This window comes from Protopterus annectens, chromosome 5.part0, assembly GCF_019279795.1.
Source record: "Protopterus annectens isolate FY-2018-M chromosome 5.part0, PAN1.0, whole genome shotgun sequence".
In the NCBI taxonomy this organism is placed as follows: domain Eukaryota; kingdom Metazoa; phylum Chordata; order Ceratodontiformes; family Protopteridae; genus Protopterus; species Protopterus annectens.
In genome coordinates this window covers 3,811,068-3,838,982 of record NC_056735.1, presented here as the reverse complement: position 1 = coordinate 3,838,982, position 27,915 = coordinate 3,811,068, and the positions used below count along the sequence as shown (strand labels likewise).

Sequence of the window (27,915 nt, the reverse complement as noted above, 5' to 3'; positions counted from 1 at the left end):
CACACTGTGGTTGTACACTGCCAGCTAAGATTTTACTTAGGTTGCACAAAGCCCATACGTAAAGATGTGCAGCCTTTGCTGTCTTTTCTAAAGTCAGCTTGGGGTTGAAGGTTTCCAAAGTTACCCTGCTTAGGTAGTTATCAGATTGCATTCATTTATTTACACTTTGAATGATTTATCTCTTCAATCAAAAGCAACAGCATACTCAGCTTGTTCTATTTCTGCATCTGTTGCCTTTTCCAAGCATGCCATTGTGGATGTTATCTGTGCATCAGCAGCATGGTTTGCAATACAGACTTTAATCAAACAGTACAAACTGGATCTCTCTTCTAGATCTAGAGAAGCCTTGGTTACATCATACTCAGGGGTATCCTACCATAATGCCACCCAGAAGTCTTGGTATCTAGGAATCTGTCCCAAACATTTGAGATGGATGGAGGGGGCAACATAGGATATGAAAGTTATGTAGTTAGCCTAATGTTAAATCCTTGTTGTCCCTCTCCATCTGTCTTCCTACTCCTGACATATTGTCAATTCTTTTTGTTCTCCTGGAAGATCACAATTGACCTTTGTCTGAAGCCTTCTGTACTGCTCTATGCTGTCATCTTTTCCTTTGAAGAATCTAATCATGTTAAGGGAATTTAGATCTGAGGCATATCTTGGTCCATAGCATTATGTGAGAGGGAGTGCTTGAGCTATGGAAAAGCTCTGAAAGTTGCTGGCTCAGATTCACCATAAGGTTGTATAACCAAAACTGTTGAGACAGTTGGCGAGGAACAACAAGCCTCTAGTGCTACGGTAAGTCCATAACTAATGTAATTGGAGAAGCTGTGGATCTGGTTCATGGTTACTATAAAAATATGTTTAGTCTTGCAAGGGACAGAACAGTTAACAAACCATTTGTAGTACTGAATAATAAACAGGTTAGTTTGTTACTCAGCTGGTAAACTTTCATTTCTGGTGTTTTCTAGGTTCTAGTGAAGATCAAACTGTACCAATGCTTGTATCTGGATTAATGGGTTTGAAAGTCATAGATGTTTCATGTGGCAGTGGAGATGCTCAGACACTAGCAGTTACTGATAATGGTGAGTAGTACTACATTGAATAGAAAGTTGTTTTGCATTGCATCATGCAAAGGATTTGATTTTTCTTTGTTACACAGTTTTCTACAATCTGTCCAAAATGTATTTCCATGTAAAATACGTGCAGTTTAGATTTTATTCTGTTTTTTTTTTTTTTTTTTTTTTAACCAAGTGTTGAAAACTGTTTAATCATAGTTCTGTATTGTAAGGGGTTGTAAAAGTCTAAACTTGAATCCTCTTCATAATTTGATGCTGTGTTATTTTTTTATTGGTGGGGTTATAAAACCAACCCTGTGGGTAAGTCTTCTAGCTCTGTTTGTTTGTTTATTTTTTTTGTACATTGACATACAGCCTTGATGAAGGGTTGGTCTACTTATTTAATGTACAGAGGCACAACATAGCATGTAAGGCTTGAGTTTCCATAGTCTTTAACTACTTCATGAGGCAGCAATAAGGTGTCATGCGTCTGTGCTGCTATTTTTGTCTTATTTCCATAAAGTTTTCAGATTAATTTTTGAGCGGTACATGATTTCTGAAATTTTCTTTTCATGTTTGTCTTTCGGCTTTTCCCGGTTAGGGGTTGCCACAGCGGAACTCCGGTCCGCTAATGATTAGCAGTAGATTTTTACGTGCTGGCTTGCCGGGCCTAACGCACAACCTTCAACGAAGGAATGCCCATTCACGCATGTCGACACACAGAAGAAGGTCTAACTGAGAATCGAACGGGCAACGTCTAACTGTGAGGCGACAACGCTACCGCAGCACCACCATAATGCTTCAAATAATATATTTTTTTAATTAACCAAAGTTGTACCTCGACGAGAAGACGCTTAAAACCTTTTATTTACCAGTTGTTAACTAGGTTTCATGCAATGGTCTAAAGAACCTTTTCAGGCAAGGTCCGAGTAATATATGTAAAAACATCAGAGACTGCGGAGGAACACAAAGTGGTATACAGTTTTCAAACAGAAAAAAAAAATACAAGCTAAATTCACAACTGAAAATGAACTATACAAATTTAGGGCTCCCTATTGGAATCCCCAGACATGTAACTGCAAGCAAAGGAATGATGAAAAAAGACTGACTGACTGCAGAAAAACAGAGAATGTCAAACATGGCTTTTCTCGTTTAAAGTTTGCCCCCGTCACTCTATATATGCCAACTCTAAGATCGACATGCCTTGGAGAAAAGTCACAGCAGTCTTGGACTTGGTATATGTAAGTCTGCATTTTCAGTCATTCAGCTATGCTCTTCCAGGACTTGCACTAACAAATCTTGAAACTTCAAACATTTACTAACTTTAGTGCTGCAAAGCACTGCAAAACAATGATCCACAAGTAAAATAAACAATTTTGCATAAATTATGTAAATATTACATTGGTATGACATATGTGCATACTGGAATGTGTACAAGCTTGATGTGTCTGATACAGAAATAAGTTCATTTTCCCTTTTAATTGCTATCAGTTTGAATAGTGAAGATTCAGTTATTAGCCTTGTTTGTTCTTTGTACTACCTAGAATAGGAGGGATGTGCAGATATCCCAAACCACAGAGCTTTCTTACAGTTACTGTGCTCATGCAGACTCTCTCACTTCCTTTGAGTCTAGTAGTACTGGTTGTAAGCTTCAGCTACTTTGTCTTCAGGTAGATAAGTTCCTCATTGTGGACCCATCATTTTCCTGTTGAGATTTGTGTAAAACCTTGGCTTATGGTCTGTCAAAAAGTGTAAGTGTAGTGTCAGCACCAAATTCCATATAAATACTCGCACTCTAGTTGAAACTTTTGTTTGAGGGCTGAGAGCAACATCAGATCTTGTTCTGTTTCAGTCTTTTAAATGCAAAAAGAAGCAGACATACCTCCCTTCACATTTTTCTGGAGCACAGACCTCTTTGAGACTTTGTGCAAGCAGCAGTGATGTTGGACCTTCCACCCCTGGTAAGAATAAACATTGTTGAGAGCAGTGAGTGACATTACCTATACATCCAACTCTGTTGCACAGTCTATGGCTGACCAATCTTCTTTGGTGGATTTGCAGCCCTAGGACCATCAGTCTGCTTCTCCAGTGCTCTCAAACACTTCCTATTTGGAGGTCATTATGGCCTAGGACCCTCTAATATCCAAATAGACAGTTGTCTTGTGGAGTGGCCTGAAAGAGGGAACTGCAGATTAATCCTGAGGGCAAAGGAAGTGCACAACAGGTACTTTGTGCTAGACAACATCAGTGGATCACTCTTGGCAGTCAGACCTGTTTTCCCAAAGACTTTACACTGGACTTTCCCAGTAAGCAGGAGGAGTAACCTAGTCCCTAACAGTGACAGAGGAGCATTTGACAGGTTTGGAAAAAAAAATTGTTCTACTACCACCTTGGCTTTCGGGGCCATAAGTTACCATACTTGTGTATCTTGGGTGTCATTTGTCTATTTTGTCTAGTGTGGGACAATCCTTAGCAAGTCTTCCAAATTCTGAGGTTAAATCCAGTGTTATGGAAATGCTTAATTCAGCATCTCATTTGACTAAACATACAAGTAAAACATGCCTATGATGCTGTTTCCTAGGCTGCTGCTTCTGAGACAGTAAGAAGACCTCCTTGGAATTAGACTTAAAACATTTCCAGAAGATGTCCTTGTCCAGCTGCTAAATGTGCTGGATAAGGAGCTTTTTTTTAAAAATTGAGAGGTAAACTTATGCTGGGGATTAAGCGATTCTTATCTCAAGTTGCGAAATACCAGAGAAACTACACTTCCAATACAGGACCATTTTTTCCACAGACCTTTCCTGTCAGGCCAGCAAAAATCTACCAAACACCAAGGGGTAGGTTGTAAATGAAAAAAATCTCCCTATGGAAGCTGTCAGTGGCATGACCATCAGGAAGACTTTAGGTTCTGCTCCAGCCCAAGCCTTAGAACAAATATAGGCTAGGACAGTAAGAGGAGGTGAATAGAGGTGGTGGCTGGGGTTGCTGGAAAGAATGAAGCAAAAGGGGGGAAAAGGTTGTAGCTATTCATTAAGTATAGCAGAACTTCACAAAATAGCGTTAAAATGGGAGAGGTACATGTGTGTCATCTAGACCCTATCCCAAAGGGCAGAAGGGCGGCAAAATGTGGTTCAAAAAATCACAGAGGTTTTTTCAGAACGCACAAAGTGATTCCTTCTCCAGAGGCAGAGGAGGAGGAAATAACTGTATACATCGCCCTAGAGGTAGAGGAGGCCCACAGAAACAGGGAGAGCGCGATTCCTTTCGTGGTCGTCCCTGTCAGAGCTCCTCAAAGGAGGCCCGACTGTGTGTCTCTGGAGCCAGTCGGGGGTCGTATTTCTTTATACCCAAAAGCCTGGCATGACATGTGGGTATTAAAGATAATTACCAGAGGTTACCATATTACCTTCTTTTCTCCACCCCATTCATACCAGACAAATCCCAGATCTGCCACCCAATCATTCAGCAACTCTAGAAATCCAAAAGTTGCTTGTGAAGAGAGTCATCCAACCTGTCCCTGCAGACCAAGTAGGATTAAGGACTTACTCCAGATTCTTTTTGGTGCCAAAAAGAACAGTGGACATGAGACCCATTTTGGATCTCTGCAAACTGAACGAATCTGGCAGAAGTCCAAGTTCTGAATGGTCACCTTGCAGTCGATACTCCCAGTGTTAGGGAAAGACATTTGGATGTGCTCCATAGACCTCAAGATGCATACTACCACATCAAAATGGACAGGGCATCCCAGAGTCACCTATGCTTCTGACTGAGAGCCTGCCATTATCAGTTTCGCACCCTGCTCTTTAGTCTCACCACAGCCCCCAGGGTGTTCAAATGTATGGCAGTGGTTATGGCTCACTTGAGACTTCAGGGATTCCAAGTGTTTCCGTACCTGGACAACTGGCTCCTGACTGCCACCACCAGACATCTACTGTTACAGGCCAGGGACGCCACCATTTCAACTTGCCTACAGTTAGGAATTACAGTAAATTGGCAAAAATCTGCATTGTCACCCTCTCAGCATGTGAGTTTTATTGGCGCCGAAATAAACACTGTATTAAAGAGGACTTGCCTATCTATCGAAAGAATTCCGAGTCTAAGGGAACAAGTCTTAACCCTACTTCCTCTGAGAAAAGTCAAAGCAAAGGTGGTGCTCAAGCTATTGGGGACCATGGCTTCTACAATAACACTAGTTCCATTAGCCAGACTGCACGAGGGTCCTTCAGTGGTTTCTCTTTGCCCAGTGGTCACTGCAGTATCTCCCTCTGTCTCATTCTATCCTTATAATGAATTTATGCAAGCAGGATCTTCGTTGGTGGATCCAAACCTAAACACAGGCAGACCATTTGTTCCTCCCCCCCAGTTGCCACTTTGACTATGGATGCCTCCCAAATAGGGTGGGGGGGGGGTATTCATGGGAGAACAGTCCAAGGCACATGGCAAGATCACGAGGCTCGTTTGCATATCAGTGTCTTGGAGATGAGAGCGGTGCTTCTAGCGTTGCAAGCACTTCACAGCTTTCTCCCCTAGGAATGATTGCAATCCACTCAGACAACATGTCAGTGGTATGGTACCTAAACAAGCAAGGAAGAACCAAATCTTACCCGCTCTGCAGAGAAGCCCTTCAAGTGTGTGAGTGGGCAGTGTCTTGCCAGCTCTTTCTGGTGGCAACGCACATCCCGGGGAAATCCAAAGTCATAGCCGACAGGCTCAGCAGGTCTATTGTGATGCCTCACGAGTGGTTTCTGAACACTTACGTTGCGGAACTGATCTTTTGCAAATGGGGTCAGCCTTTCTGTGATCTCTTTGCCACCCCTCTCAATGCCAAATGCAGCAGCTACTTTACCCTGATTCCCCTGGATGGGGAGACTCCCAAGAGATGCACTCGTTCACGATTGGCCCTCGGGACTTCTATATGCTTTCCCTCCTTTTCCCCTCATTTCGAAGGTAATTCAGAAATCAATATCCTTAGGAAGCAGGATGATCCTAATTGCTCCTTACTGGCCTCGACAGATTTGGTTCCTCTTCCTCACACCATATCTAATGGACAAACCTTGGACTCTGGATCCAGTTCCAGATTTACTGACACACACGTCAGGAGCGTTCCATCCCTCCCTCCACACCCTCAACTTGACAGCTTGGCTGCTCCAATTCCATTTCTAGTCAGGCTTCATAATTTTTCCCCTGAGGTGGTACACATTCTGTCATCTTCCCACAAACCTTCCACTAGGAAGATTTATACTAGTAAATAGAAAAGATTCTCCTTTTGTGCCTATGAGAGAAACCTTGATCCCTACACAGCTCCTATTTCTTCTGTTTTAGACTTCCTCTCACAGTTATTCAATCAAGGTTCAGCAGCAGCAACTATTAAAGTCCAGTTGGCAGCTATTTCCCCTTTCCATGTTGCTAACAAACCTAATATTATGGCTCATAGGCTTTGTAGAGCATTTCTCAAAGGGACCACGTTACTAAGACCCCCAGTCATGGATCCTGTGGTTCAATGGGATTTGAAGTTTGTTCTCCAGAAACTTGCATCTAGTCCTTATGAACCTTCAGTGACCTGTGACCTCAAGTTTTTATCTTGGAAAACTATATTTTTGGTGGCTATCACTTCCGCTAGATGGGTGTCTGAACTGCAAGCTCTAACCATTAAGCCACCTTATTTGGTGTTTCATAACAATAGGGTCTCCTTGAGGACAAACCCTTTCTTCATTCCTAAGGTTTCTTCTCCAGCCAACAATTAGTCTTTTGAGTTAACTATGTTCTTCCCTAAATTCTCAAACAAAGCAGAGTATAAATTCCATCAACTGGATGTCCATAGACAGTTATGTTTTTATCTGGACAGAAAAATAAATTTCAGAAAATCAGACCAGTTATTTGTCTCCTTTTCAGACTCCAGACAGGGCCTCCCAGTTTCTAGTCACATTATCTCACTGGATTTCCAGTTGCATTTCATTTGTCTATTCCTCCAGTGGTAAAGATCTGCCTTTCAAGGTGAAAGCTCATTCTACCAGGTCTGTGTCTACCTCATTAGCCTTTCAGGCTAGGATCCCAGTAGACAACATTTGTGCTGCAGCAACATGGGCTTCACCCCACACATTCATTACTCACTACAAATTGGATATGGCTTCTAGGAACAGGTCTTCCTTTGGTTCCACAGTACTTGGGAGCATTTTCCAATGAGCCACCCGAGACGAAGGTGCTAGGGAAGCTGTCACAAGTGTAAGACTGAAGGCGAGATAGGACTACAGAACATAAAGAAGTTATGTACCTACCATAACGTTCGATGTTTGTAGTCCATCTTGCCATACATTCTTACTAACCCTCCCTCCTGCCCCCTCCTTGATGACCTAGGGGTAGATTACCTACTGTTATTGTAGTCCTTTCAATTTGGTTTGTTCTTTGTCTCTGTATTTTCTCGCAGCAAACAAGATTTGGGGAATGTAGGTGATGCATGATGGGATTACCTCCTAACCACGAGCCAACCAGAGGTTTTTGAGCGAGAGTATGGCCGAGTCGGAGCCGAGGTTCGGCTCCGATCTCAAGTGTAGGAATGTACGGCGAGATGGACTACCAACATCAAAAGTTATGGTAGGTACATAACTTCTTTTTAAATAAATAAATGTCATTTAGTCATGATTATTCTGATATATATTTATATATTCTTAGTTTTTCATAGTTTTATTTTGTGGTTGTGCGAGACATTGCTGCAGAAATGCTTCAAAAAGTGTATTAAGTGTAGCCACATATTTCTAAACCAGGACATCCACGTCTGAGGCATAGTTGCCCAGGGCCTAAGTACCTAGAGGTGGATTACAATATTTGTAAGGGCTTCAGACCCAGGTTTCTTGCAGACCATTGCAACAAATTGATCATAAAGGTACTTATTCCCCCTGGTAGCCAGCCAACTCTTGGGAACATAACAAAAAGAGAAGGAACAGGGAGAAGGACAGAGATCCCAGAAAGAGAAGACCTGATTAACCTGGGCCTTCCTTGGCTCCTAAGATCCCAAGACAGGAGAAAGCCTCAGTCCACGTGTGTTACAAAACCAATGTGAGAGTCTCTGTGTTTTCCAAGGCCATTATTATCAGGGACAGATTCTTGGTAAAAACACTCAGCAAATATTCCTGCAGTTATCTTCTGCTACATCATTAGTGTGTGAGGTCCTTCAGCATCACTACAGAGACAAATATGAAGCTCTGAGGGCATTTTTAGAAGTGCACATAGAGTTTGGTATCATCCCATCTCCCTGCCTTTCTAGGTCAGATCGTGTTGGCCCCCTTCACCTGTCTTGGCTTCTTCCCTGGTGCTAGTTTCAGTAATAGCAGTTTTGCAACCAACTGTTTCTTTTTTGCTGGGCACCAGCATGTATTATTACCTCAGCATCTTATACATTCAACACATCTAGTGTTATTTTGTTGCCATTTGCTGAATGCCAGATCTTTGTCAACATCCTAAATGCCAACATGCTTGTAGCTGTTTTTGCTGTCAGAGTCCTTGGTCTTTGAGTTGTTAGTACCAGACTCCATCTAGGAACGTTTGGGTCCTCTGTATCGGGGCATCCCTTTTAGCTCCATTCACATCCACTTTGGTGTGAACAGTGGTGGCTCTGGGGCAGGAGGATTTGAAACCTTCTGATTGCAGATCTGCCTTCAAGATTATGGCGAGGATGATAGCTTCCCCTACCGGGCAATTAACAGAGCCTCCACTGGTATCATCTCCACCACAAGACACCTTTCTGTCAGCCCTTCAGCCTGTTCATGACTCCAAAGGATAGAGTAATAAAGGAAACTTCATAGAAACACAACAGGTGCAAACTTTTTCCGTAGAAATTTCAACCAGTCACAGCCAGATATCCTTGAGGATGTGCAAGAGGAGGTAGGTGGTCTACCGTTTTGAGTCATTAATGTTATATAGTGACTTGGATTGGAGGGAAGAGAGCTCACTACAGTCCCCTTCAGAAGACACCACAATTGGTGAAATTCTTGAATTGATGAGACAGAGGCAACTTTACCAACAAACCTACCCTTTCAGAATGAGGACTTGCTTTCTTAGGCCTACCATTTTGCACTCTCTACCTCTTGGGCCATCCCTTCTGTCGACTGTCTTATTGATTTGGCCACCAGGAAGGCATGGCAGGAACTAGACAACTGAATTAGTCTCTTGCAAGCAACTAAAATAGGCAGCTGTGGGGGAAGGTCCCTTGGTGAACTCTGATTTTTTTGCCACAGCCACCAAAAGAGGAGAGAGAGAGATGAGTGTTGGCTTAACTGCTGTCCATCTGTCTAACAAAGAATGTAAAGCATTGGATAGTATGGGGAGGGTGCTTATTCCTCTGGCATCTTTGCATTGAGGGTATTTAATTATTTGACACACACAAATCTTTTCCAAACTATTTGACAGAGCAAACCATTAATACTTTGCACAAGCCACCCATTCCAGAGTCAAGAAAAGAGCCAGAGATCACCATGGAGTCAGTGTTGTATATTACCAACCTGTTAATGTGCAGGCTATGTAATGCAGCTGATGGAACAGCTAGTGTGGCAGGTACACTTGATTTTGTGATTTTGGAGACAGATTCATGGCATCCTACAACAGTGCCCCTTTTAATGTTTCCAAGTTGTTAGGATCAGCGGTGAAAGGCTGACAAGGCACTAACAAGAAGGAATAATGCCATCTGCCTTAGGTGTTAGATTTGAGAACCTTCAGTGATCCTTTAATATGAATCAGAAGGTTTCAAAATATTTAAGGAAATCATATTATCAGCTCTTTGTTAGCTCTTCTGACAGGGACAGCTTAGTGTGTTGGGTGTTATGGCTGCTTTAGTAGCCATGGTCACCCATACATAATTCCATATGAAAATTATACAATGGATGCTCTCCGCACAGGAGTTCCAGTTGTCAGATCATCCATCAGCAGTAGTTTTCTTAACCCAGCTACGTAAATGTCACTTAAGGTGGTGGTTGACAACCCAAACCATTCATACAGATTGACCATTTGTAATACCATCTTCATCAGCAACAATGGCTGCTGTTGCCTCCCTTCTGGGGTGTGGGGATTCATTTTGAGGGGAGGGTAGTACAAGAAGTGTCTGGACCTAGACAGAGGCTAATCTAGTCATCCTGGAGATTAGGACAGTTCTCTTATCTCTATAGGAATTTCAGACCCCCCCCCCCCGAATGATAGCTATTCAGTCAGACAATGTATTTTGTTTGGTTAATCAACAAGCAAGATGAAACAAAGTCCCAACCCCCCCCTTTCCAGAGAGGCCGTGAGAGTTAATCATGGGGCAGTGGATTTGAATCACTTTCTAACTGTAGTGCATGTTTTGGGGAAAGTCAGCTGTTGCCTAGTAGACAGGCTCTGCAGTTCTATCCTAATGGCTCACAAGTGGTCCTTCAAGCCATCATTGGCTCCACAGATGTTCAGTCACTGCAGCCAGCCTTACTGCAATTAATTTGCATCCTTTCCAGCACCAAATGTAGCTGTTTGCCATGACCCCCCCAAGGTCAGTCATCACAGGATAGTGTAGTCTTTCATTGTCTCCTGTACTTTGATTTTCCTCCAGTTCCCCTCATTTCCAAGTTTCTACAAAGTCTCAACATCCAAATCAATGATAATTCCCATTGCTGCACTCTGGCCTGGGCAAATCTGATTTCCACCTGCTTAAGCTTCATTTGAAGAAGCCTCCATGATTTCTAGATCCAAAATTGGTTTCCTGTCTCACCCATCTGGTCAGCCTCACTCAGACTGTAGGAATCTCAGATTAACAGAGTGGTTTCTTTATTTCCTATGATGGCTAAAAATCTTTCCTTGTCCCAAATTTTGGTACATGTTTTGTCTGCTTCTCAAAAGCCATCTACCCATAAATTCTATAAGAGTAAATGGAAAAATTTCTCTTTGTGAGCCATAAAGTAGAGCCTTAACTCCTTTTCTGCCTCCATTTCAGAAGTTTTACAGTTTCTTTCAACATTTTGAGGCAGAGTCTAGTTACTCTACCATAAAAGTACAAATGGCATCTGTTTCACATTTTCACATTCTCTGGCTTCAGACTTTTCAAGGCTTTTCTCAGAGATGTATTTCGTCTCCATCTTCCAATAAAAGATCCCACTCCTTCACGGGCCCTTACTTTTGTGCTGGAATCTCTGTAAAAAGAAAAAAAAAACTTCCTTTGAGCCAGCTTCTTCTATGGGCTTAGTTTTTATCATTGAAAAACTGTTCTTGTTCAGTCACTTCAGGCAAAACTGGTTCAGAACTGCATGTTTGTCTTCCATTCCACTCAAATTTTTTCCCAAGGACTCTATCACCCTATGAACCACCCATCCTTTATTTAAAAAGTTGCATCAGAAATTGAATTTGGTAATAAATCTATCAATATTGTTCCCTAACCACTCCAGCAAAGAATAATGCCTATTATTTGCACTTGTTTCTTTCCTGTAACTAGTCTAGTCCAGATACAGATTCTTAGTTTTAGTACTTGAATTTGCTTAGTCATGCTCAGCACTTATTCAGAACTTGTTGTAAGCACTAAATAAGCTAAAAATTACTACAGCACTCAACCTTCCTCATTGCCTAGAGTAAAACAGTGTTTGTACTTACTTTCCTCCGTTTCTTAGAGAAAAACAGCTCTTGTACACACTTTCCTCACTTATCTAGAGGAAAATAGTTTTTATTCAGGCATGTCCAAGGGTCAGCTCCTAGTGTTATCTCCTGTCTATCTGATGAATCTGGGCATATTGGGTCAGTGTAGCAATTGCCTCATGTACACAGACAACCCTCTCCTCCTACCACCCAACACTACAACCTGTGAGAGATGCACTTTTCTAGCCAAACTGGAGGTAAAGCTCTCTCCAACCAAGACTGAACTTGACAGTCAGGAAAAGAAAGTAAGCACTTGCACCACACCACACTCATCACATAGTCCCACTAAATCTACACCACCAAAATTCACACATAGAAACAGAAAAACATTTGCGGAGGCTCTCAATAATAATCTGCTCAAGCAACAGAGACCTTCAAAGCAGAAACCCAAGCAACATCCACCCTCCAACACAACCCAAGTGATACATAGCCTACAGACTTGGTGTGCCACTCAACCACAGCCCATAAGGCAAACCAACGTGCCCAACACACTAGTCATAGGTGACTCTATAGTCAGGCATACTGATGTCCCACTCACCAGGCTAAACAAGGAGAAGGTTACTGTCATCTGCCTGTCGGGAGCCAGGATCCGAGACATAACCCATGCACTCAGGTCACTCCACAACAAGTACTAATATGACTGTTATTGTCCATGTTGGTGTGAACGACTTGAGATGTACCTCCCTGAACTACATGAAGAGAGACCTGGAAGAGCTCTCCAATCTTGTAGCTGAGGCAAGTATGAACCTAGCCATGAGTAGCATTCTACCATTGTCCAGAATGATACCACAGTATAAGGAGAAAATGATCGACTTCAACAATTGGCTAAGCTTCTGTTGTCATTCTAAGGGGATCCAGTGTCTGTCTGCCTGGGACGACATAGTCGACATACCACGATGCTTTGCCAGGGATGGCCTGCACCTGTCATCCCTGGGATTCTGGATACTGGCTAAGGCTCTTGCTGCCCCTATAGTGCCTTTTTAGGCAAGGTTTAAATGACAAATTCACCACCATAACAGGAAAAGGGAAGCAAAAACTGAGAGTAATGCTACTCAATGCTAGAAGTCTAAATCTCAAAATGCACTCACTCGAGGCACTCCTTAAAATGGAGAACATCGATAGCTGTGCATTGACTGAGACCTGGCTCAAGGCTCCAGAGAGCACCCCCTGCACTACTAGGCTATAACTCGTACCACGCTTTTCGGCCATGTAACCTTGACAGGAACACCAAAGGCGGAGTTGTGGCCATATTCATTAAGGATATCCACACCTCCAGGCTAGTTGCTCAGCATAATGCATCTGACGTTATCCAAGTGCAACTAACTGTGGGCAAAACTGCAATCCAAATTGTAGCTTGCTACAGATCCTCCACCATGCCCCAGGACTCCACTCCTCTTTTCTTGATATACTGGAAAATATTAGGGTTCAACCAAACACCCTAATAATGGGCGATTTCAACTACCCCACCATTAACTGGGAAAACTACTCGTGTACCAACTCCTTCGCTCAACGCTTTCTGGAATTCATAAATTCCAAAGCCATGGATCAACTTATTCACACCCCCACAAGGGGCAACAGTAGCCTAGACCTAGTCATTACCAACACAAGTGACCGGTGTTCCACACCTGAAGTCAACTCCTCATTGGTCCGATCCGACCATAAGCTAATCACCATAGATATCCACATCCCGCCCACACCCCCCATTAAGGAAACCACGGTAAAAATTTTCTCCAAAGCCAATTTCATGCTTCTTAAGACAGAAGTGGCGAACTTCATGACACTCATGCAGATGGACAATACAGTTACGACTGAATCCTACACAAATGCACTCTATAAGCACTTACACGAGTGCATGGATCATGCTATGCCAAACAGAACCAAGACGCTATCCTTCAAAAAAGGAAGCCAATCTGGTGGTCCCCGGCCATAAACAAACTGTACAACAGAAGGAAGAAACTATTGCAAAAGAGAGTAAAATCCCATGAGTGGAGGAGCTCCCTGGTCAGCCTCAGTAAGAGGATGAAATCCTTTATAAGATCCTCCAAAGCTAGCTACGAAAACAAAATTTCCACTGATTCTAAGGACAACCACAATGCATTGTATAGCTATGTCAAGAATCTCAATGGCAACACCCAGATCTGCTCTGAGTTACAGCACAACGGCACGAAAATTACAGAACCAACTGATATTCCCAACATCCTGGCATATAGGTTCACTGCTAACTTTACCCCCCTCTCACCCCCTGAAGGGCTCATATCTGTACAGGAAGAATGCAAAGTCCCCGTAATCACAACTGTGCAGGTAAAAGCTGTACTCTTTAAAGCCAAAAATACAGCATCCATGGGGATTAGACAACATCCCATGCTGTGTTTTACATGAACTTCAAAACGAACTGCCTCCCCACCTAAGCACCATGTTCAATCATAGCCTCACATCAGGCTTTGTGCCCACTGAATGGCACACAGCAATAGTTATCCCACTCCGCAAAGGGGGAGCCACCACTGATCCCAGGAACTATCACCCTATTAGCCTGACAAGCCTGGTCTGCAAGGCCATGGAACATATCATCATGGAACTCATAAACAAAGACATTGGTAATCTCCAAACTCTGGACCCCACCCAGTTTGGGTTTGTGAAAGGCAGATCATGCTTCCTGAACTTGATCGACTTCTTTGAGGCACTCACCAAAGCCATAGATGAGGGTAAGTTGGTTCACACAGCCTATCTTGACCTCGCCAAGGCTTTTGACACCATCCCCCATTCTGGAATTATAGCTAAACTCACTAAACTAGGTATAAATCCCTACATCACAAGATGGGTTGCCAACTGGCTCACTGATGGAACCCACACTGTAGAAGTTGCAGACTCCAACTCTGACTTCAAACCAGTGACAAGTGGAGTACCACAGGGTTCAGTCCTGGGACCTCTCTTGTTTAGTATCTACTTCTCTGAAGTGCAGGCTAAAACAGAAGGCCTCTGGCTAATGAAGTTTGCAGATGACTGCAAACTAGGAGTCATAGTAGTGTCCCCAAATTATGTGGACATCCTACAGAAGGGCCTCACTGAGACAGATGCCTGGTGTCAGAGGCATGGCCTCAGGCTCAATGCCAAAAAGTGCATTGCCACCCCCTTTGGTAAAAACTCTGTACCCATGAACTACCACATAAGCAGCAGTCTACTTAACACTGAATGTGTGATAATAGACCTTGGGACCCAGGTGGACAGTAGTCTCTCCTTTGATAATCACATTGCCACAGTAGTCAGCAAGTCCTTCTACATGGCACACCTCATCACAAAAGGGTTTTCATCCAGGAAAAAAGTAATTGTTCCCCTCTACTCGACACTCATTAGACCCATTATAGAGTAGAGTGCCCCTTTTGAAATGTACCTCACAAGACATCTGCAGCAGCTGGAAAGGCCACTGAAGTACCTCACAAAGAGGATTACTGGCCTCAAACAGATGCCCTACACTGACAGTCTCAAAAAAACTCCAGCTTTACTTTGTAGCATATCGCCTACTCTGAGGTGATCTCTGCCTAACATGTAAAGGTATGTGAAACCCAAAGCTGTTAGACATGCTACACCTAAAGAAATCCCAATCCTTCCGAGCTACATGCTCTAGGAACCTAAACCTTGTCACCACAAGAAACAGGACATGCTGGAGGGATAGATTCCTGTCCCAGAGACTTCCCATACTCTGGAACAAGCTACCCATCTGTGTCGAGCAAAGTTCCTCATTAGCACTCTTCAAGAAAATTTTGATGAGTGGATGGGAAATAGGAAATACACCCCGGGGATCACTGCTGTGGCTCTGCTCGACACGGGCACAGGAAAGTAACTTTCTTGGGTGGCATAAGCCAGGGAACCTTGTTGGATAGGCTTACTTTATGCTCTTGGGCCGATAGCCTAGTACCTACCTATGAACCTATTATGTACCCTGGATGGCCACAGGCAACTCAGATTTTACCTCCACAGAACCAAACTGTTCATGAAGGCTGTTCTTTACCCCCAAACAAAATGGGCAAGAAGATCTCTAAGCAAGTGTTATCTATGAAAATGTGACTACGGCCATTGATGAGGGCAAATCAGTGCACACAGCTTACCTCGACTTGGCAAAGGCTTTCGATACAATCCCACATTCAAGCATTACTGTAAACTTAGCAAACAATGTAAACCCTTTCATTGTAAGATGGGTTTCCAACTGGCTCACAAACCAGAGATGCACTATCAAAGTGGGTGACTCCACATCAACCGTCAGACCTGTTACCAGCGGGGTGCCACGAGTCAATGCTGGGCCCCCTTCTGTTTGCTGTATACTTCTCAGAAGTTCAGGTCAAAACTAAGGGGTTGTGGCTGATCAAGTTTGCAGATGACTGTAAACTAGTTGCAGTCACTGAATTCCCCAAATGATGTCAGTATACTCCAGGAGGGTCTCGCGCAGACCAGCAACCAGTGTCTTATTCATGGTCTCAAACTGAAGGCAAAGAAATGCATCTTCATTCCCTTCAGCACAGACAATGTCCCTTCACACTATCAAATTGACAACAATGCCCTTAAGTACCCACAAAGTGATAAGTGACCTGGGATCACAAGTTGACTATGACCTTAACTTCGACCACTATGTGTCTACTGTAGTAAGGAAAGCTTTCTACTTAGCACACTTGATAGTGAAGACATCACCTTGAGAGCAAATGAGGTTATAACCCCTCTATAATCGGCAGTTATCCGGCCCATAATTGAGTATAACGTCCTGTTTGACATGCATCATGCAAAGCACCAGCAGCAATTGGAGAGACCTCAGAGGTTTCTAACAAAGATCATCAAGGGGCTTCAGCATGTGCCTTACACAGACTGATTAAACTCCCTGTCACTATACTCTGTATCAGATAGACTTCTTAGGGGAGACTTATGCCTGGCCTACAGATCAATCCAAGACCCAAAACTAATGATCTTGCTGCATATCTGTAAGTCAGACTGGACAAGAGCTACCAGTTCATTGACCTAACTGCGGCCTATGACTTTAATAGGACATGCTGGCGGGACAGATTTATGTACCACCGACTGCCGCATCTTTGCAGTAGGCTACCAATTCATGTGAAACAGAATACCTCTATGATGCGGTCCAAGTGGAACCTGGACAAGTGCCTGAGGCACTAAATTCTTACTGGGGAATAGCACCCACAACCCTCCTGGATGTGGGTCATCAGTAAATGCAATCTTGGGTAGTGATTACCAATTCTATGGTATTACATTGGAATGAAATGGCTAGGCTTAAAATGACCTACGTGTCAGTAGCCTAGTAATCTGCTATGATCCTAAGATAGCTATCTGATTGCATCACCTTTGTCTAGTCTTCCAGGGCTAAAACCCTACCTGCTAAACCAAGAGCTAATTCTACAAGATCTGTTGCAGCTTCCACTGCCTTTCTTCAGCATTTCTTTGGTAAATGAAATATGTGGTCTGTGTGGTTTACATGCATATGATTGAACAACCGAAATCTAAATGCGTACATGTCGAAAGCAGAATCCTGTGTTTGCAATATTTTGAATTTTCAAATGCCGAACCCAGAATTACCAAATGCTAGCCAGGCCAATATTCCCCCCTCGACCCATGGTAACGCTTGTTGCGGCGGTTGTGCAATCGGGAATTTCGAATTTGAAGTTGCGTGTGACATTACAAGCATTTGTGCCTACGAGTTTTGGCATTATGGTTCGGAATAACTGCTGTTCAGCATTTGGTAGCGTGACCAAATGCATGTGTTCCAGTTTGTGTTGCATACTCTGCCAAATATTCTGAACTGGATGTCATATTTCGCTCTAGAGCTTCAGTTCTGAAAGGTATTCTGTCATGATTCTGCTTGAGAAAACATCTTGAGATTCTGTCCAAATCGTTGGATCAGATGGATGAAATAGGATACAGAAGTTATATACTTATCATAACACTGGATCCTTTTCATTCTTGCCAGTCAGTATGACATCCCTCCTTCCTTCCCCTGTTCTTATCACCTTGTTTCAAAGGACTGGCAAAAACTACTACCTTATGTCAACTAGCCTATAGCATATACTGATTCTAGCTAGCAAAATCAGAGGTTAGGGAGTAGACAGAGGAGTTATGTCCATTTCTGTTAGGTGCTCAGTTTTTATCTCCAGACTTTCCACTTTCTCAAGGTGGAAGGTTTTTTGTCGATTCCCAAAATGGCATCAGTGTCTTCAGTTAACATGAAATCAAATTAGGAGGCAATGGAGTTTGATTTCATAATGAACTCATCTCGCCTATTATTTACTTGCATCTCTGCTTATAGTTTTACCACTAGTGAAGCTAGTGAATCCTTATTTCTTAACACAGATGTGGACCAGGACTTTGATTCTAATCCCATGTTTTCAACCATAACAACAGTTCTGTTTTTTCTCTTTGTTGCTCTCTTGGTTACTCTTCTTTTGCTTCTATTTCTGTTGGGACTAGAATGAGATCTACACTCGCTGTTCCCTAGTTTATTATTGCCTAGGTAAAGAAGGTCTGATAATGTAGGGAGAGAGCCAATGGAGGAAAAATGCATCCCCAGTTGAAGCACTATACCAGGTATTGAAAAAAAAAAACTCCCTTTTTAATTTAATTTTTTTTTTTGATTGTTGGTCATAACTGGTATTGCTTTAGCACTTTTCCCTTACTTTGTGAATTTCTACTGCATCAGTGATACCCCATGATGAATATTGTTAAAACTGTGACTTAACTGCAGCATAGATGTTCTAGTCCAGGGATCACATCTTTAGCAAGAGCTTCCTCCCACCTTCCCTTACCTTTACCCCAAAACAAAAAGTTTCAGTATAACGAATCTTTGGGAATAGTGTGAAAGGAAGCAGTGTGTGATTTATTTTCTCTACCCCTTCAAAACAACAAAACATTCTGGGTTTAGGAAAGAAGTGTTTGGTTGAGTGCCCTGCTTGCTCCATTTGTAATGGCTAAGTGGGATTTTTGGTTAAATTAAAGTAATTCAGCCTAAATAATGGAAATTCTAGTGTATGCAGGTGTCAGCATTCAAGCATGGCAGACAAAAAATAGAATTGTAGCTGAAAATGTGACTGTGGAGGAAGAAATGCATATTGAAGAAAGATGAAGGGGAGTTGTCTACTGCAGCAGTGAGAGGTAGTGTTGTGACTCTTAGTGAGTTTGGATGTCTCTTCTTGCTTTGTTCATTGTGGTTAGTCACATACCTCTCAACCTGGAAACATCAAAAATCTGGACAGAGGCCCATGAAAAATAGATAAAAATTTGTATACTGATTAACATAAAATCTGCATACATAATCATTTAACCCCACCCACTCCAATGGAATTGTCGGATACCAACTTTCAAATACTAATTGAAGAATAGACAGCCAAAATATGGCCCCAGACCAAACCCTGTAGTAAATGGTAACCATTTTTTTTAAATGTGTAGCAGTGATTTTCACTGGGAAGGGAGATGATTAACCTTAAGATTTTGTTTTTGGTAACTTGCAGTATGTGGGTTTTGTGGTAAAAGTAGGGCATTTAATGGTAGGCAATATTATAATGTTAGCAAAAGAATGTTATGGTTTGCTAGAACCTCCAAAAGTCATTCTCCATGGCCTACTGATTAGTGGCACAGCTTGAGTTTGTGCCACCCAGGGCTGCCTTTGAGTTTGCTGCCTTTCTCCCCTCAAAATCATGATTGAATGGGGCTCCCCATACACAGCCCTCCCCCTTGCAGCCATTTTAATGTCTCATTACTTGACTATTTCTCCCCATTTACCATAAACACTGTAATGTGCATACTACTTTACTTCTACAGTGGTTATTTGGATTTCATTTAAAACTTTTATTTTACATTTTGTAGCACAAACACTAATGGGCATCTGCTAAACAAAGCAATCCAGTCTCACAGTGAAAATAGATTTGGCATTAAAACTTCCCTGCCCTTGAAACTCGCATTCATTAAAACACCATTGAAACCCACATTCAAAGAAAATGCATCTGGCCAGTGGAGGATAAAGATTACCTTTGGGCTGTTTTCAAATCATAGGCCCCTTGCACACGAAACATGCGTGTGTTCTTTGATACACCTTCCTGATTGTATTAAATTACATTCCTTGTGTAATGCAGCACACTTGTTGGAGAGCGTTTTAAATTTGTTTTGAAAATTTTTCCAGTAAGCAATGAAATAATAATGACAAAACTGCCCAATTCAGAACATTTCCATCATAAAAGTCTACTCAAACTTCTACAGTCCACCAGTATCAGTAAATATGCACAATCTCTGCAGAAGTAAAAGTCATCTAAATAATTCCACATTAAAGAGATCTATAAGAATGAAGAGGTTGCTGCTAGCAGACAACTTAATATTTCATTGTTTCATCTGCAGATAAAGTACCTTGCCTATTGCCCTGGAGGAATAAATTGCCTATGTTATATTAAAAATGATAAGATAGTAATATTGCAATAGGGAATGGATGGCAAACTGATAACAGGTTCATAGTTACTGGGAGTCTCCGCCAAAGAGGATATTCTCAGGACTGCTGCATCCACCCCATTTAAAAGTACAACAGAGTACAGTATCGGCAATCCATTTACATACTGTGGGAGATGGACGGCACACTAAGAAGTGCAGTACCCCCCCTCCCCATGCTGCACTGCAGTGTCTGCAGTAGATCTACCTTGTCCAAATCGCTTCTGCTCAACTAAGCAAATGTGTCATTTTAGATTTCTTCTGCTTTAAAACTTTTGACTGTGTTTGGATTTGATAAGATCAGGAGATAAGTTTGCAGTCCCATGACTGCAGATCTATGCATGTAGTCGTTTCGGAGGAGGCCTACACCTCCCTTCAAATCAAGGGATATATAATATTGTATCCACTTCGATAAGCATTTTTCTTGTTTTCACGTCCAACTGATTTAATACTTTTTGACGCCAGTCAATCACACCAAAGCTGTAAGACCCTGGCCTTCATTCATGAATGTTTTCACATTTAGCTTCAGTGTAAGTATTTTTACTACTAAGCTTTACTCTCATTTATTCATGCTTTATTGCTAACTCTTCATCTATTCCCAAATACTTGCATATTTCCTCTTGATGAAATTCCTTTATAGCACATTCCTGTCCCACATTAAAATTTTCTTGGTGCTGCAGCTTTCCTTTTTTAAATGTTGCTTTTGCATGTTTATCAAGACCAAATACCATTCTTATATCCTATGAGAACGTGTTAACCATTTACAGTTGTGGTTTCAGTTCCTCATCTGATGAGCTATACAATTTTGAATTATCCACAAAACACAGATAACATGTCTTTAACTCTAAGAAACCAACCCTGTTTATAAACTGTAACCATAGACTAATCTGTTAAGTAAACCACTTAATGTAGGTTTATTGTAAGACTTCCTAATGCATAGAAAATCTGCAGTCATCCTCGACTCCTAATGAGGATTGAAATCTTTCTGTTGTGCTATTTTAATTTTCACAAAAAAAACAATAAACCCAGACCTCTATCTTCCAACACTCCAGTTAGTCTCAAATTCTTTCTACATGCCTTGTCATTCATGTAACTAATTGCCAAGTTACATTTTCTCTTTGGCCAGCCAATTCTTCCTTTCAGATGTTCTTCATCCCACATTGCTGCAGTCCTAACACTTGGGTAGTCCGCTGTCCCAGTCGGCCCGAATACCAAAGTATAAGGCTGACGTCGGTCAAGGCGCATTAGTCTGACGTCAGGACGTCAGGGTACAAATGCGCATGACCGACGTCATATCCTCAGTCTTTTTTGCCGCATGGTCCGATGCAGAAGCAGTATTGCGAGTGCAGGTTGGCGTTCTGAAATTTTCTGAAGTCGGAGTTTCAGACCGAATCAAAGTTGGCTAAGTACCCGTTGGGGAATATTTTGGTTTTTTCTTGCCTCAGTATTTAACCGGATGTCAGAAAAAGTGAATATCTGTATTTCTTGTGGGAAACAGATACCTCATAGGGATTACCATACCTTGTGTATACCTTGCTTAGGGCCTGAGCACGACGTTGTTGGATGTCGCTCTTGTGCTAGATTTAACAAACACACTATAAAGAGAAGATTAGACTGTGCCAGGTTAGTTTTTGGGAAGCGTTGTAATTATATAATGCCGTTGGATGCTCCGACGCCCGCTTCGTCTAAAAAGCGCAAGGACAAAGCAGCAAAGCCTAGGTTGGAAGAACCGTCTGTCCCGGACGTCGGTTCTTTAGAGGGCTCGGTGGAGCCGGAGGTTCTGCCAGAAGTTTCTTTGGAGTCTCAGGGAGAGACTTTACTGTTACAAGATGTGTCCTCTCAGGAGGTAGGCCAGGCTGAGGGGGCTTCTCAGGTAGCTGTTCTCCCCTCCCTTCCTAAGGTGGTTAGGCCCTCCCCTTCTGTTTCCAAGGCTTCTTCGAGAGGCAGGCCAGGTTTAACTTCAGTGGGTGTTTCTCCTAGTTCTTCAGGGTCTCTGCCTAAGAAACATATGCTTAATATGGCAGAAGATTTGATTACTATGATTAGAGGTTCTATGCCCCCTCCTGATAAAAGGCCTAGGGTGGAACCTGAGCTTGAGAGTTTTGAGCAGTGTTTGGAGGCTTCTGAGTCTTCGGCTGAAGACTTGCAGGAGTTTCCTCCTTATTCTGATTCTGATGTAGATGATTCTACCCCTTCGGCTTCTCCTCCTGAGGATTTTTCTTTTTCAGAGACTCTTCATTCCATGAGGGAGCATTTTAAATGGGAAGGTCAAGATTTCTCTGATTCCAGGAAAAGGCTTAGGGAATTTTTGTTTCTACCCCAGCATAGGCCTTTGGCTATACCTCCTGTTCTGGATGTGGTGGAAGATGTTTTTGCAGAGGCTTCCCTGAACCCTGATTCTTTGCCTCCTGCACCAGTTAAACCGGATAGGTATTATAGGGTGCCTGAAGCTCATAAGTATCTTTTTAAGAGTCCTAGGGCAGACCCAAAAACTGTTTCTCAGGGGCCTAAAGGTGTTAAGGCTTCTGTTGTTAAAAATCCTGTTCCTCCTGATAAAGAGGCAAGGGCTTTGGATAGATGGGGAAAGAAGGTGTATACTTCTTTCACTTTAGCCATTAGGGCTTTGAATTGCCAGTTCCACATGTTAAAATACCAAAATTATCTCCTTTCACAATTGAAGTCTAAGGTGGATGCTCTGGCGGAAGGTATTGAGTGTAAAGAGTTGCAGGATTTAGTTCATGTTTCTGAACAGGTGGGTAAGCATTCTTTGCAATGTGGTTTTGATGCTGTACAGGCCTCTTCGAGGGTGGCTGCCACTGGTTCTGTTCTTCGCAGGCACGCCTGGCTGAGGGACCAGAATTTGGCTGAGCATGTTAAGACAAGGATTTTAGATGCTCCGTTACAGTCTGATGTGTTGTTTGGTTCGCCTGTGGAAGCAGTTTTAAAGAAAATGGAGGACAAGGCTAAGTCTATGCAGACTGTTAAAGATTTTTTGCAGGTTCAGCCTCCGAAGTTTAGTAGAAATTGGCCTACTAAGGGGTGGACATATCCTTCTTATGATTCCCAGTCTATAGGGGTAGGTCTAGACGTGGTAGGGGCAGAGCTCAAGGTTCTTTTAGGCCTAGAACAGGGAGTTCACCTGCTCAGTCTTCTGGTGAGGGCAGGCGTCAGTCCTTTCGTAAACAGACCCAATGACCTGCCTTTTCAGCTGCCAGAACCTTCTCGTCTGGCAGCACCTTTGGGAGGAAGGCTGGCACTTTTCAAAGAAAATTGGAGTTTAATTACCCAAGACAGATGGGTATTGGATATCATTCACCACGGTTACAGGTTTTATTTCCATACCTTGCCTCCTTTCAAAGGCATGCCAGACATTCCTCCTCTACAAAGACAAGAGGCTCACAAGCAAATTTCTCTGTTACTCCAAATAGGGGCCATTCAGCGGTTCCTGTGCCAGAAAGAGGCCTAGGATTTTATTCTCGCCTGTTCCTAGTACCAAAAAAGGGGAACACGTGGAGACCAATTTTGGATTTATCTATCCTCAACACTTATCTGGACATTCCCAAGTTCAAAATGTTGACGTTACAACAGCTTTTACCTCTGCTGGGAAAAGATCACTGGATGGTAACTTTAGATCTCAAGGAGGCTTACCTTCATGTGCCTATCAGACTAAGTTGCAGGAAGTATCTGCGTTTTCGAGCTGGGAATTCCCATTATCAGTTCTCTGCATTGCCCTTTGGCTTATCTACTGCACCCAGAGTATTCACAAAAGTTCTGGCTCCAGTGATAGCTTACTTCAGGCTAAAAGGAATACAAATCTATCCTTACTTGGACGACTGCCTGATTCTGGCTCAAGAAAAGGAAGACCTGTTTCAGCATTTGGAATATGTGATAGCAGTGCTAAGATGCCTAGGGTATTCTGTGAACGAAATAAAGTCCAGTCTAGTACCCTCTCAAGACATGTGCTTTCTGGGTGTGAGACTGAACACAGCAACCCAGATGGCCTTTTTAACCCCGGACAAACAAAAGAATCTTTCCCTTTACTTTCATCAACTATCTCTTCAGTCCGGGCTGACTGCAAGGACAGTCCTTCAAGCCTTAGGGTTCATGGCATCTTGTATTCTGGTGCTTCCCAATGCCAAACTGCATATGAGGAAGCTACAACGGTATCTCAAAAATGTATGGACACAGCACTGCCAGGATTTGGACACTGTCATTCAAATAATACCTTGCATTCAAAAGGAATTTTTGTGGTGGGCTCAGGAATGTCACCTAAACAAGGGACTCTCTGTGACCCGGCCAGAGGCGAGTCAGATTATAACGACAGATGCCTCAGACATAGCTTGGGGAGCTCATCTGAATGGAAAGTGGATACAAGACAAGTGGCCTGCCAGACTACAGCATCTACATATCAACATGAAGGAGATGTTAGCAGTCCAGTTTGCATTAATGGCTTTCAAGGAGTTACTTCTTCCAGGGCAGGTGTTGATTCTAACAGACAACACAACTGTCATGTGGTACATCAACAAACAAGGGGGAACACATTCTTATCCTCTATGCAGGCAAGCAATGATTTTGTGGGAGACTGGGCTCAGCTTGCAACTAAATCTTCAGGCAAGGTTTCTGCCGGGAGCACAGAACTCCTTAGCAGATGTGTTAAGCAGGCAAATCATGGATCCCCACGAGTGGAAACTGGATCTTCATGTATTCCGGAAATTGACAGTGTCATGGGGAACTCCAGACATAGATCTGTTCGCTTCTCCGTTAAACCACCAGCTGCCAAAGTTTTGCACGAAAAGGTTTCATCACACAGCTTGGAAAGTGGATGCTCTTTCTTTCAGTTGGAAAAATCTTCATGTGTATGCCTTTCCACCTCTGCCTCTCCTCCCAAAGGTACTCCTAAAGGTCAGACAAGACAAGCCAAGGATGATTTTAATAGCTCCAGATTGGCCTCGGCAACACTGGTACCCATTACTGAGGAGTCTGGTAAGGAAGCCTCCATGGCCTTTACCTTTGATTCCACACCTATTGTCTCAGAGGGACGGTCATCTACTCAATGTCAAGCTTCACTCTCTTCATCTAACAGCCTGGCATATTCTGTTTTGAACCACAGCAGGTCTCAACTTCCTCAACAAGTTTTGAATGTGATTATGGAAGCCAGAAGACCTAGTACAAGGAAAGTGTATGCAGAAAAATGGAAGAGATTTTTATTTTGGAGTGCAGCAAAGGATTTGGAGGTTTCTGAGCCTAATTTGAGTGTGGCTCTTCAATATCTTACTGAGTTATTGGACAAAGGTTTGTCTTTCTCTTCCATTAAGATTCATGCTGCAGCAATTTCAGCTCACTATGATTGTGACCCACCATTGTTTTCTCATCCTTTGTTCAAGCAATTTCTTAGAGGGCAAAGAATATAAGACCCCCGTAGAGCTCCTACTCCTGCTTGGGACCTCAATTTTGTGTTGGAGAAACTTACTCTACAACCTTTTGAGCCTCGCTACTGCTGAATTGAAATACTTGTCATGGAAGACTGCTTTTTGTTGGCCATTACTTCTGCAAGAAGGGTTTCTGAATTGCAGGCCCTTATGGCGGTTGAGCCTTTTTGATTTTCCATAAGGATAGGGTATCATTACGTACTAATCCTTCCTTTATGCCTAAGGTGGTCTCTAGTGTGGCTTTAAACCAAACTATTCATTTGCCTACTTTTTATGCAGATCCCCAAAATAAGGGGAAAAGATTTTGCACACTTTAGATGTACACAGGCAGTTGCGTTATTATTTAAGCAGGACTAAGGATTTTAGGCAGTCTCAGCAGTTGTTTGTTTCTTTTGCTTTGAGTTCTCAGGGCAAGCCTGTGTCAAAACAAACTATTTCCAAGTGGATTGGGTTTTGCATTGCATTTTGTTATTCCCATCATGGCAAGGAGATTCCAGCTGGGATTAGGCCTCATTCCACTAGGGCTACTGCCACTTCAACAGCATTTCTAAGGGGTGGCAACTAAGGATATTTTGGAGGCAGCTACTTGGAGTTCAGTGCATACTTTCTCTAAGCATTACCACCTTCCTCTCTATTCTAAATCTAGGGCTGGTTTTGCCACGGCTATTTTGCAGGGCATGTTGACAGCTCCAGCTTCTTTATGATTTGCCAGCCTCCCTTACCTCTGCTTTGGGATTCTACCCAAGTGTTAGGACTGCAGCAATGTGGGATGAAGAACATAGTACAGTTTTGTACCTACCATAAATGTAGATGTTCAAGATCCACATTGCTGCAGTCCAATTACCTCCCTCCTTCCCTCTGTGTTTAGGGGTGGTTGTGTGGGTGGGGTTGTACTTTGTAAATTTGTATATATTGTACATATATTTGGTACAGGAGTGTTTGGTGTTTTTTGGTTTTGGCCTTATCTTTTTAGGGTCTTCTGACATCTGGGGCAAGAAAAGACTGAGGATATGACGTCGGTCATGCGCATTTGTACCCTGACGTCCTGACGTCAGACTAATGCGCCTTGACCGACGTCAGCCTTATACTTTGGTATTCGGGCCGACTGGGACAGCGGACTACCCAAGTGTTAGGACTGCAGCAATGTGGATCTTCGAACATCTACATTTATGGTAGGTACAAAACTGTACTTTTCGCATTTCACCCACCTGCTATATGATCGGTTCCATGGTGACCTGTTAAGCTTGCAGGCTCTCAGTACTGTTAACTTCAACTACTAGCAATCTCTTGTATACCCTTCTATAGCAATCCAGAAATGTGAGAGTCCAAATTTCGCTTCTTCCAGAGTGTTTTGTTCCTTTAATATAATTCACACTAAATCAGTTTTTATCTTGGTCTGCTCCCCTCCCAATTCTCATCATTACACGTACCATCCTCCACAGTCACATTTTCATTTATTGTGTCCATTTTTTTTCTGTCACCATTTGAATGTAAACACCTTCACACACTACATTTCCTACCTCATGTTAAATTACTTTAATTGTCCCCCCCCCACCAAAAAAATGGCTAACCATACCTCTCAACCATTCTGAATTCTTCGGTGAATACTGGTTTTGAGGGCAAAATGTTGGGGTGCCATGAATTCCCGCGTGGCCCCTTTAATTTCCAGATTTTCTGGGGGGTTTTTTTCACTCATTACATCATCACACGCAGGGTGTGCACGATGACGTCTGCTTTTGCAGACCGGTCTGTCAGGGCACAGCACATCTTTCTTGCAGACTCAGCTCTTCCTCCAGGTAAAAAAAAAATCTATGGTGCCGCAGTGGAAAGAGTAAATAGTACCAAATTCCTAGGGGTACATATCTTGCAAGACCTAACTTGAGGCGCAAGCACTTCTTATCTTATAGAGAGAGCCCAGCAATGTCTCCACTTCCTTTGGAGACTTCATAGAGCTAACCACTCCCCACAAGTCCTACAGACACCTTCTGCAGAGCCATGATTTGAGAGTGTACTGACAAACAACAGCGTTGTCTGGTACGGAAATTGCTCTCAAGGTGATCGGAAGGCACTGGATAAGATTAACAGGTCACAAAAATCATTGGCTCCAACCTTCATTCCCCACAGGACATGCATTCAAACAGATGCTATGGCAGAGTCCAAAAGCTATTGCAGGGTATACATCATCAGGCTCCTGGACTGTTCAAACTCCTCCTAACAAGGAAGTGCTACAGAAGCATTAGATGTAGGACATCCAGGTTCCATAATAGCTTCTTCCCACATGCTGTCATACTGCTGAATAACAAACGGCCTAATGCACTACATGG

The 27,915-nt window shown here is 42.8% G+C and overlaps 1 protein-coding gene across 1 annotated transcript in view; it reads left to right on the top strand.

Annotated features, from left to right (window-relative positions):
- The window catches only part of HERC2 (HECT and RLD domain containing E3 ubiquitin protein ligase 2), a gene marked incomplete in the record, with an annotated part of 3,551,743 nt that overhangs the window by 631,320 nt on the left and 2,892,508 nt on the right, over positions 1-27,915 (top strand). The window contains 1 exon segment of the mRNA XM_044072055.1: positions 972-1,085. Within this exon segment, the coding sequence (XP_043927990.1) occupies positions 972-1,085 (114 nt within the window).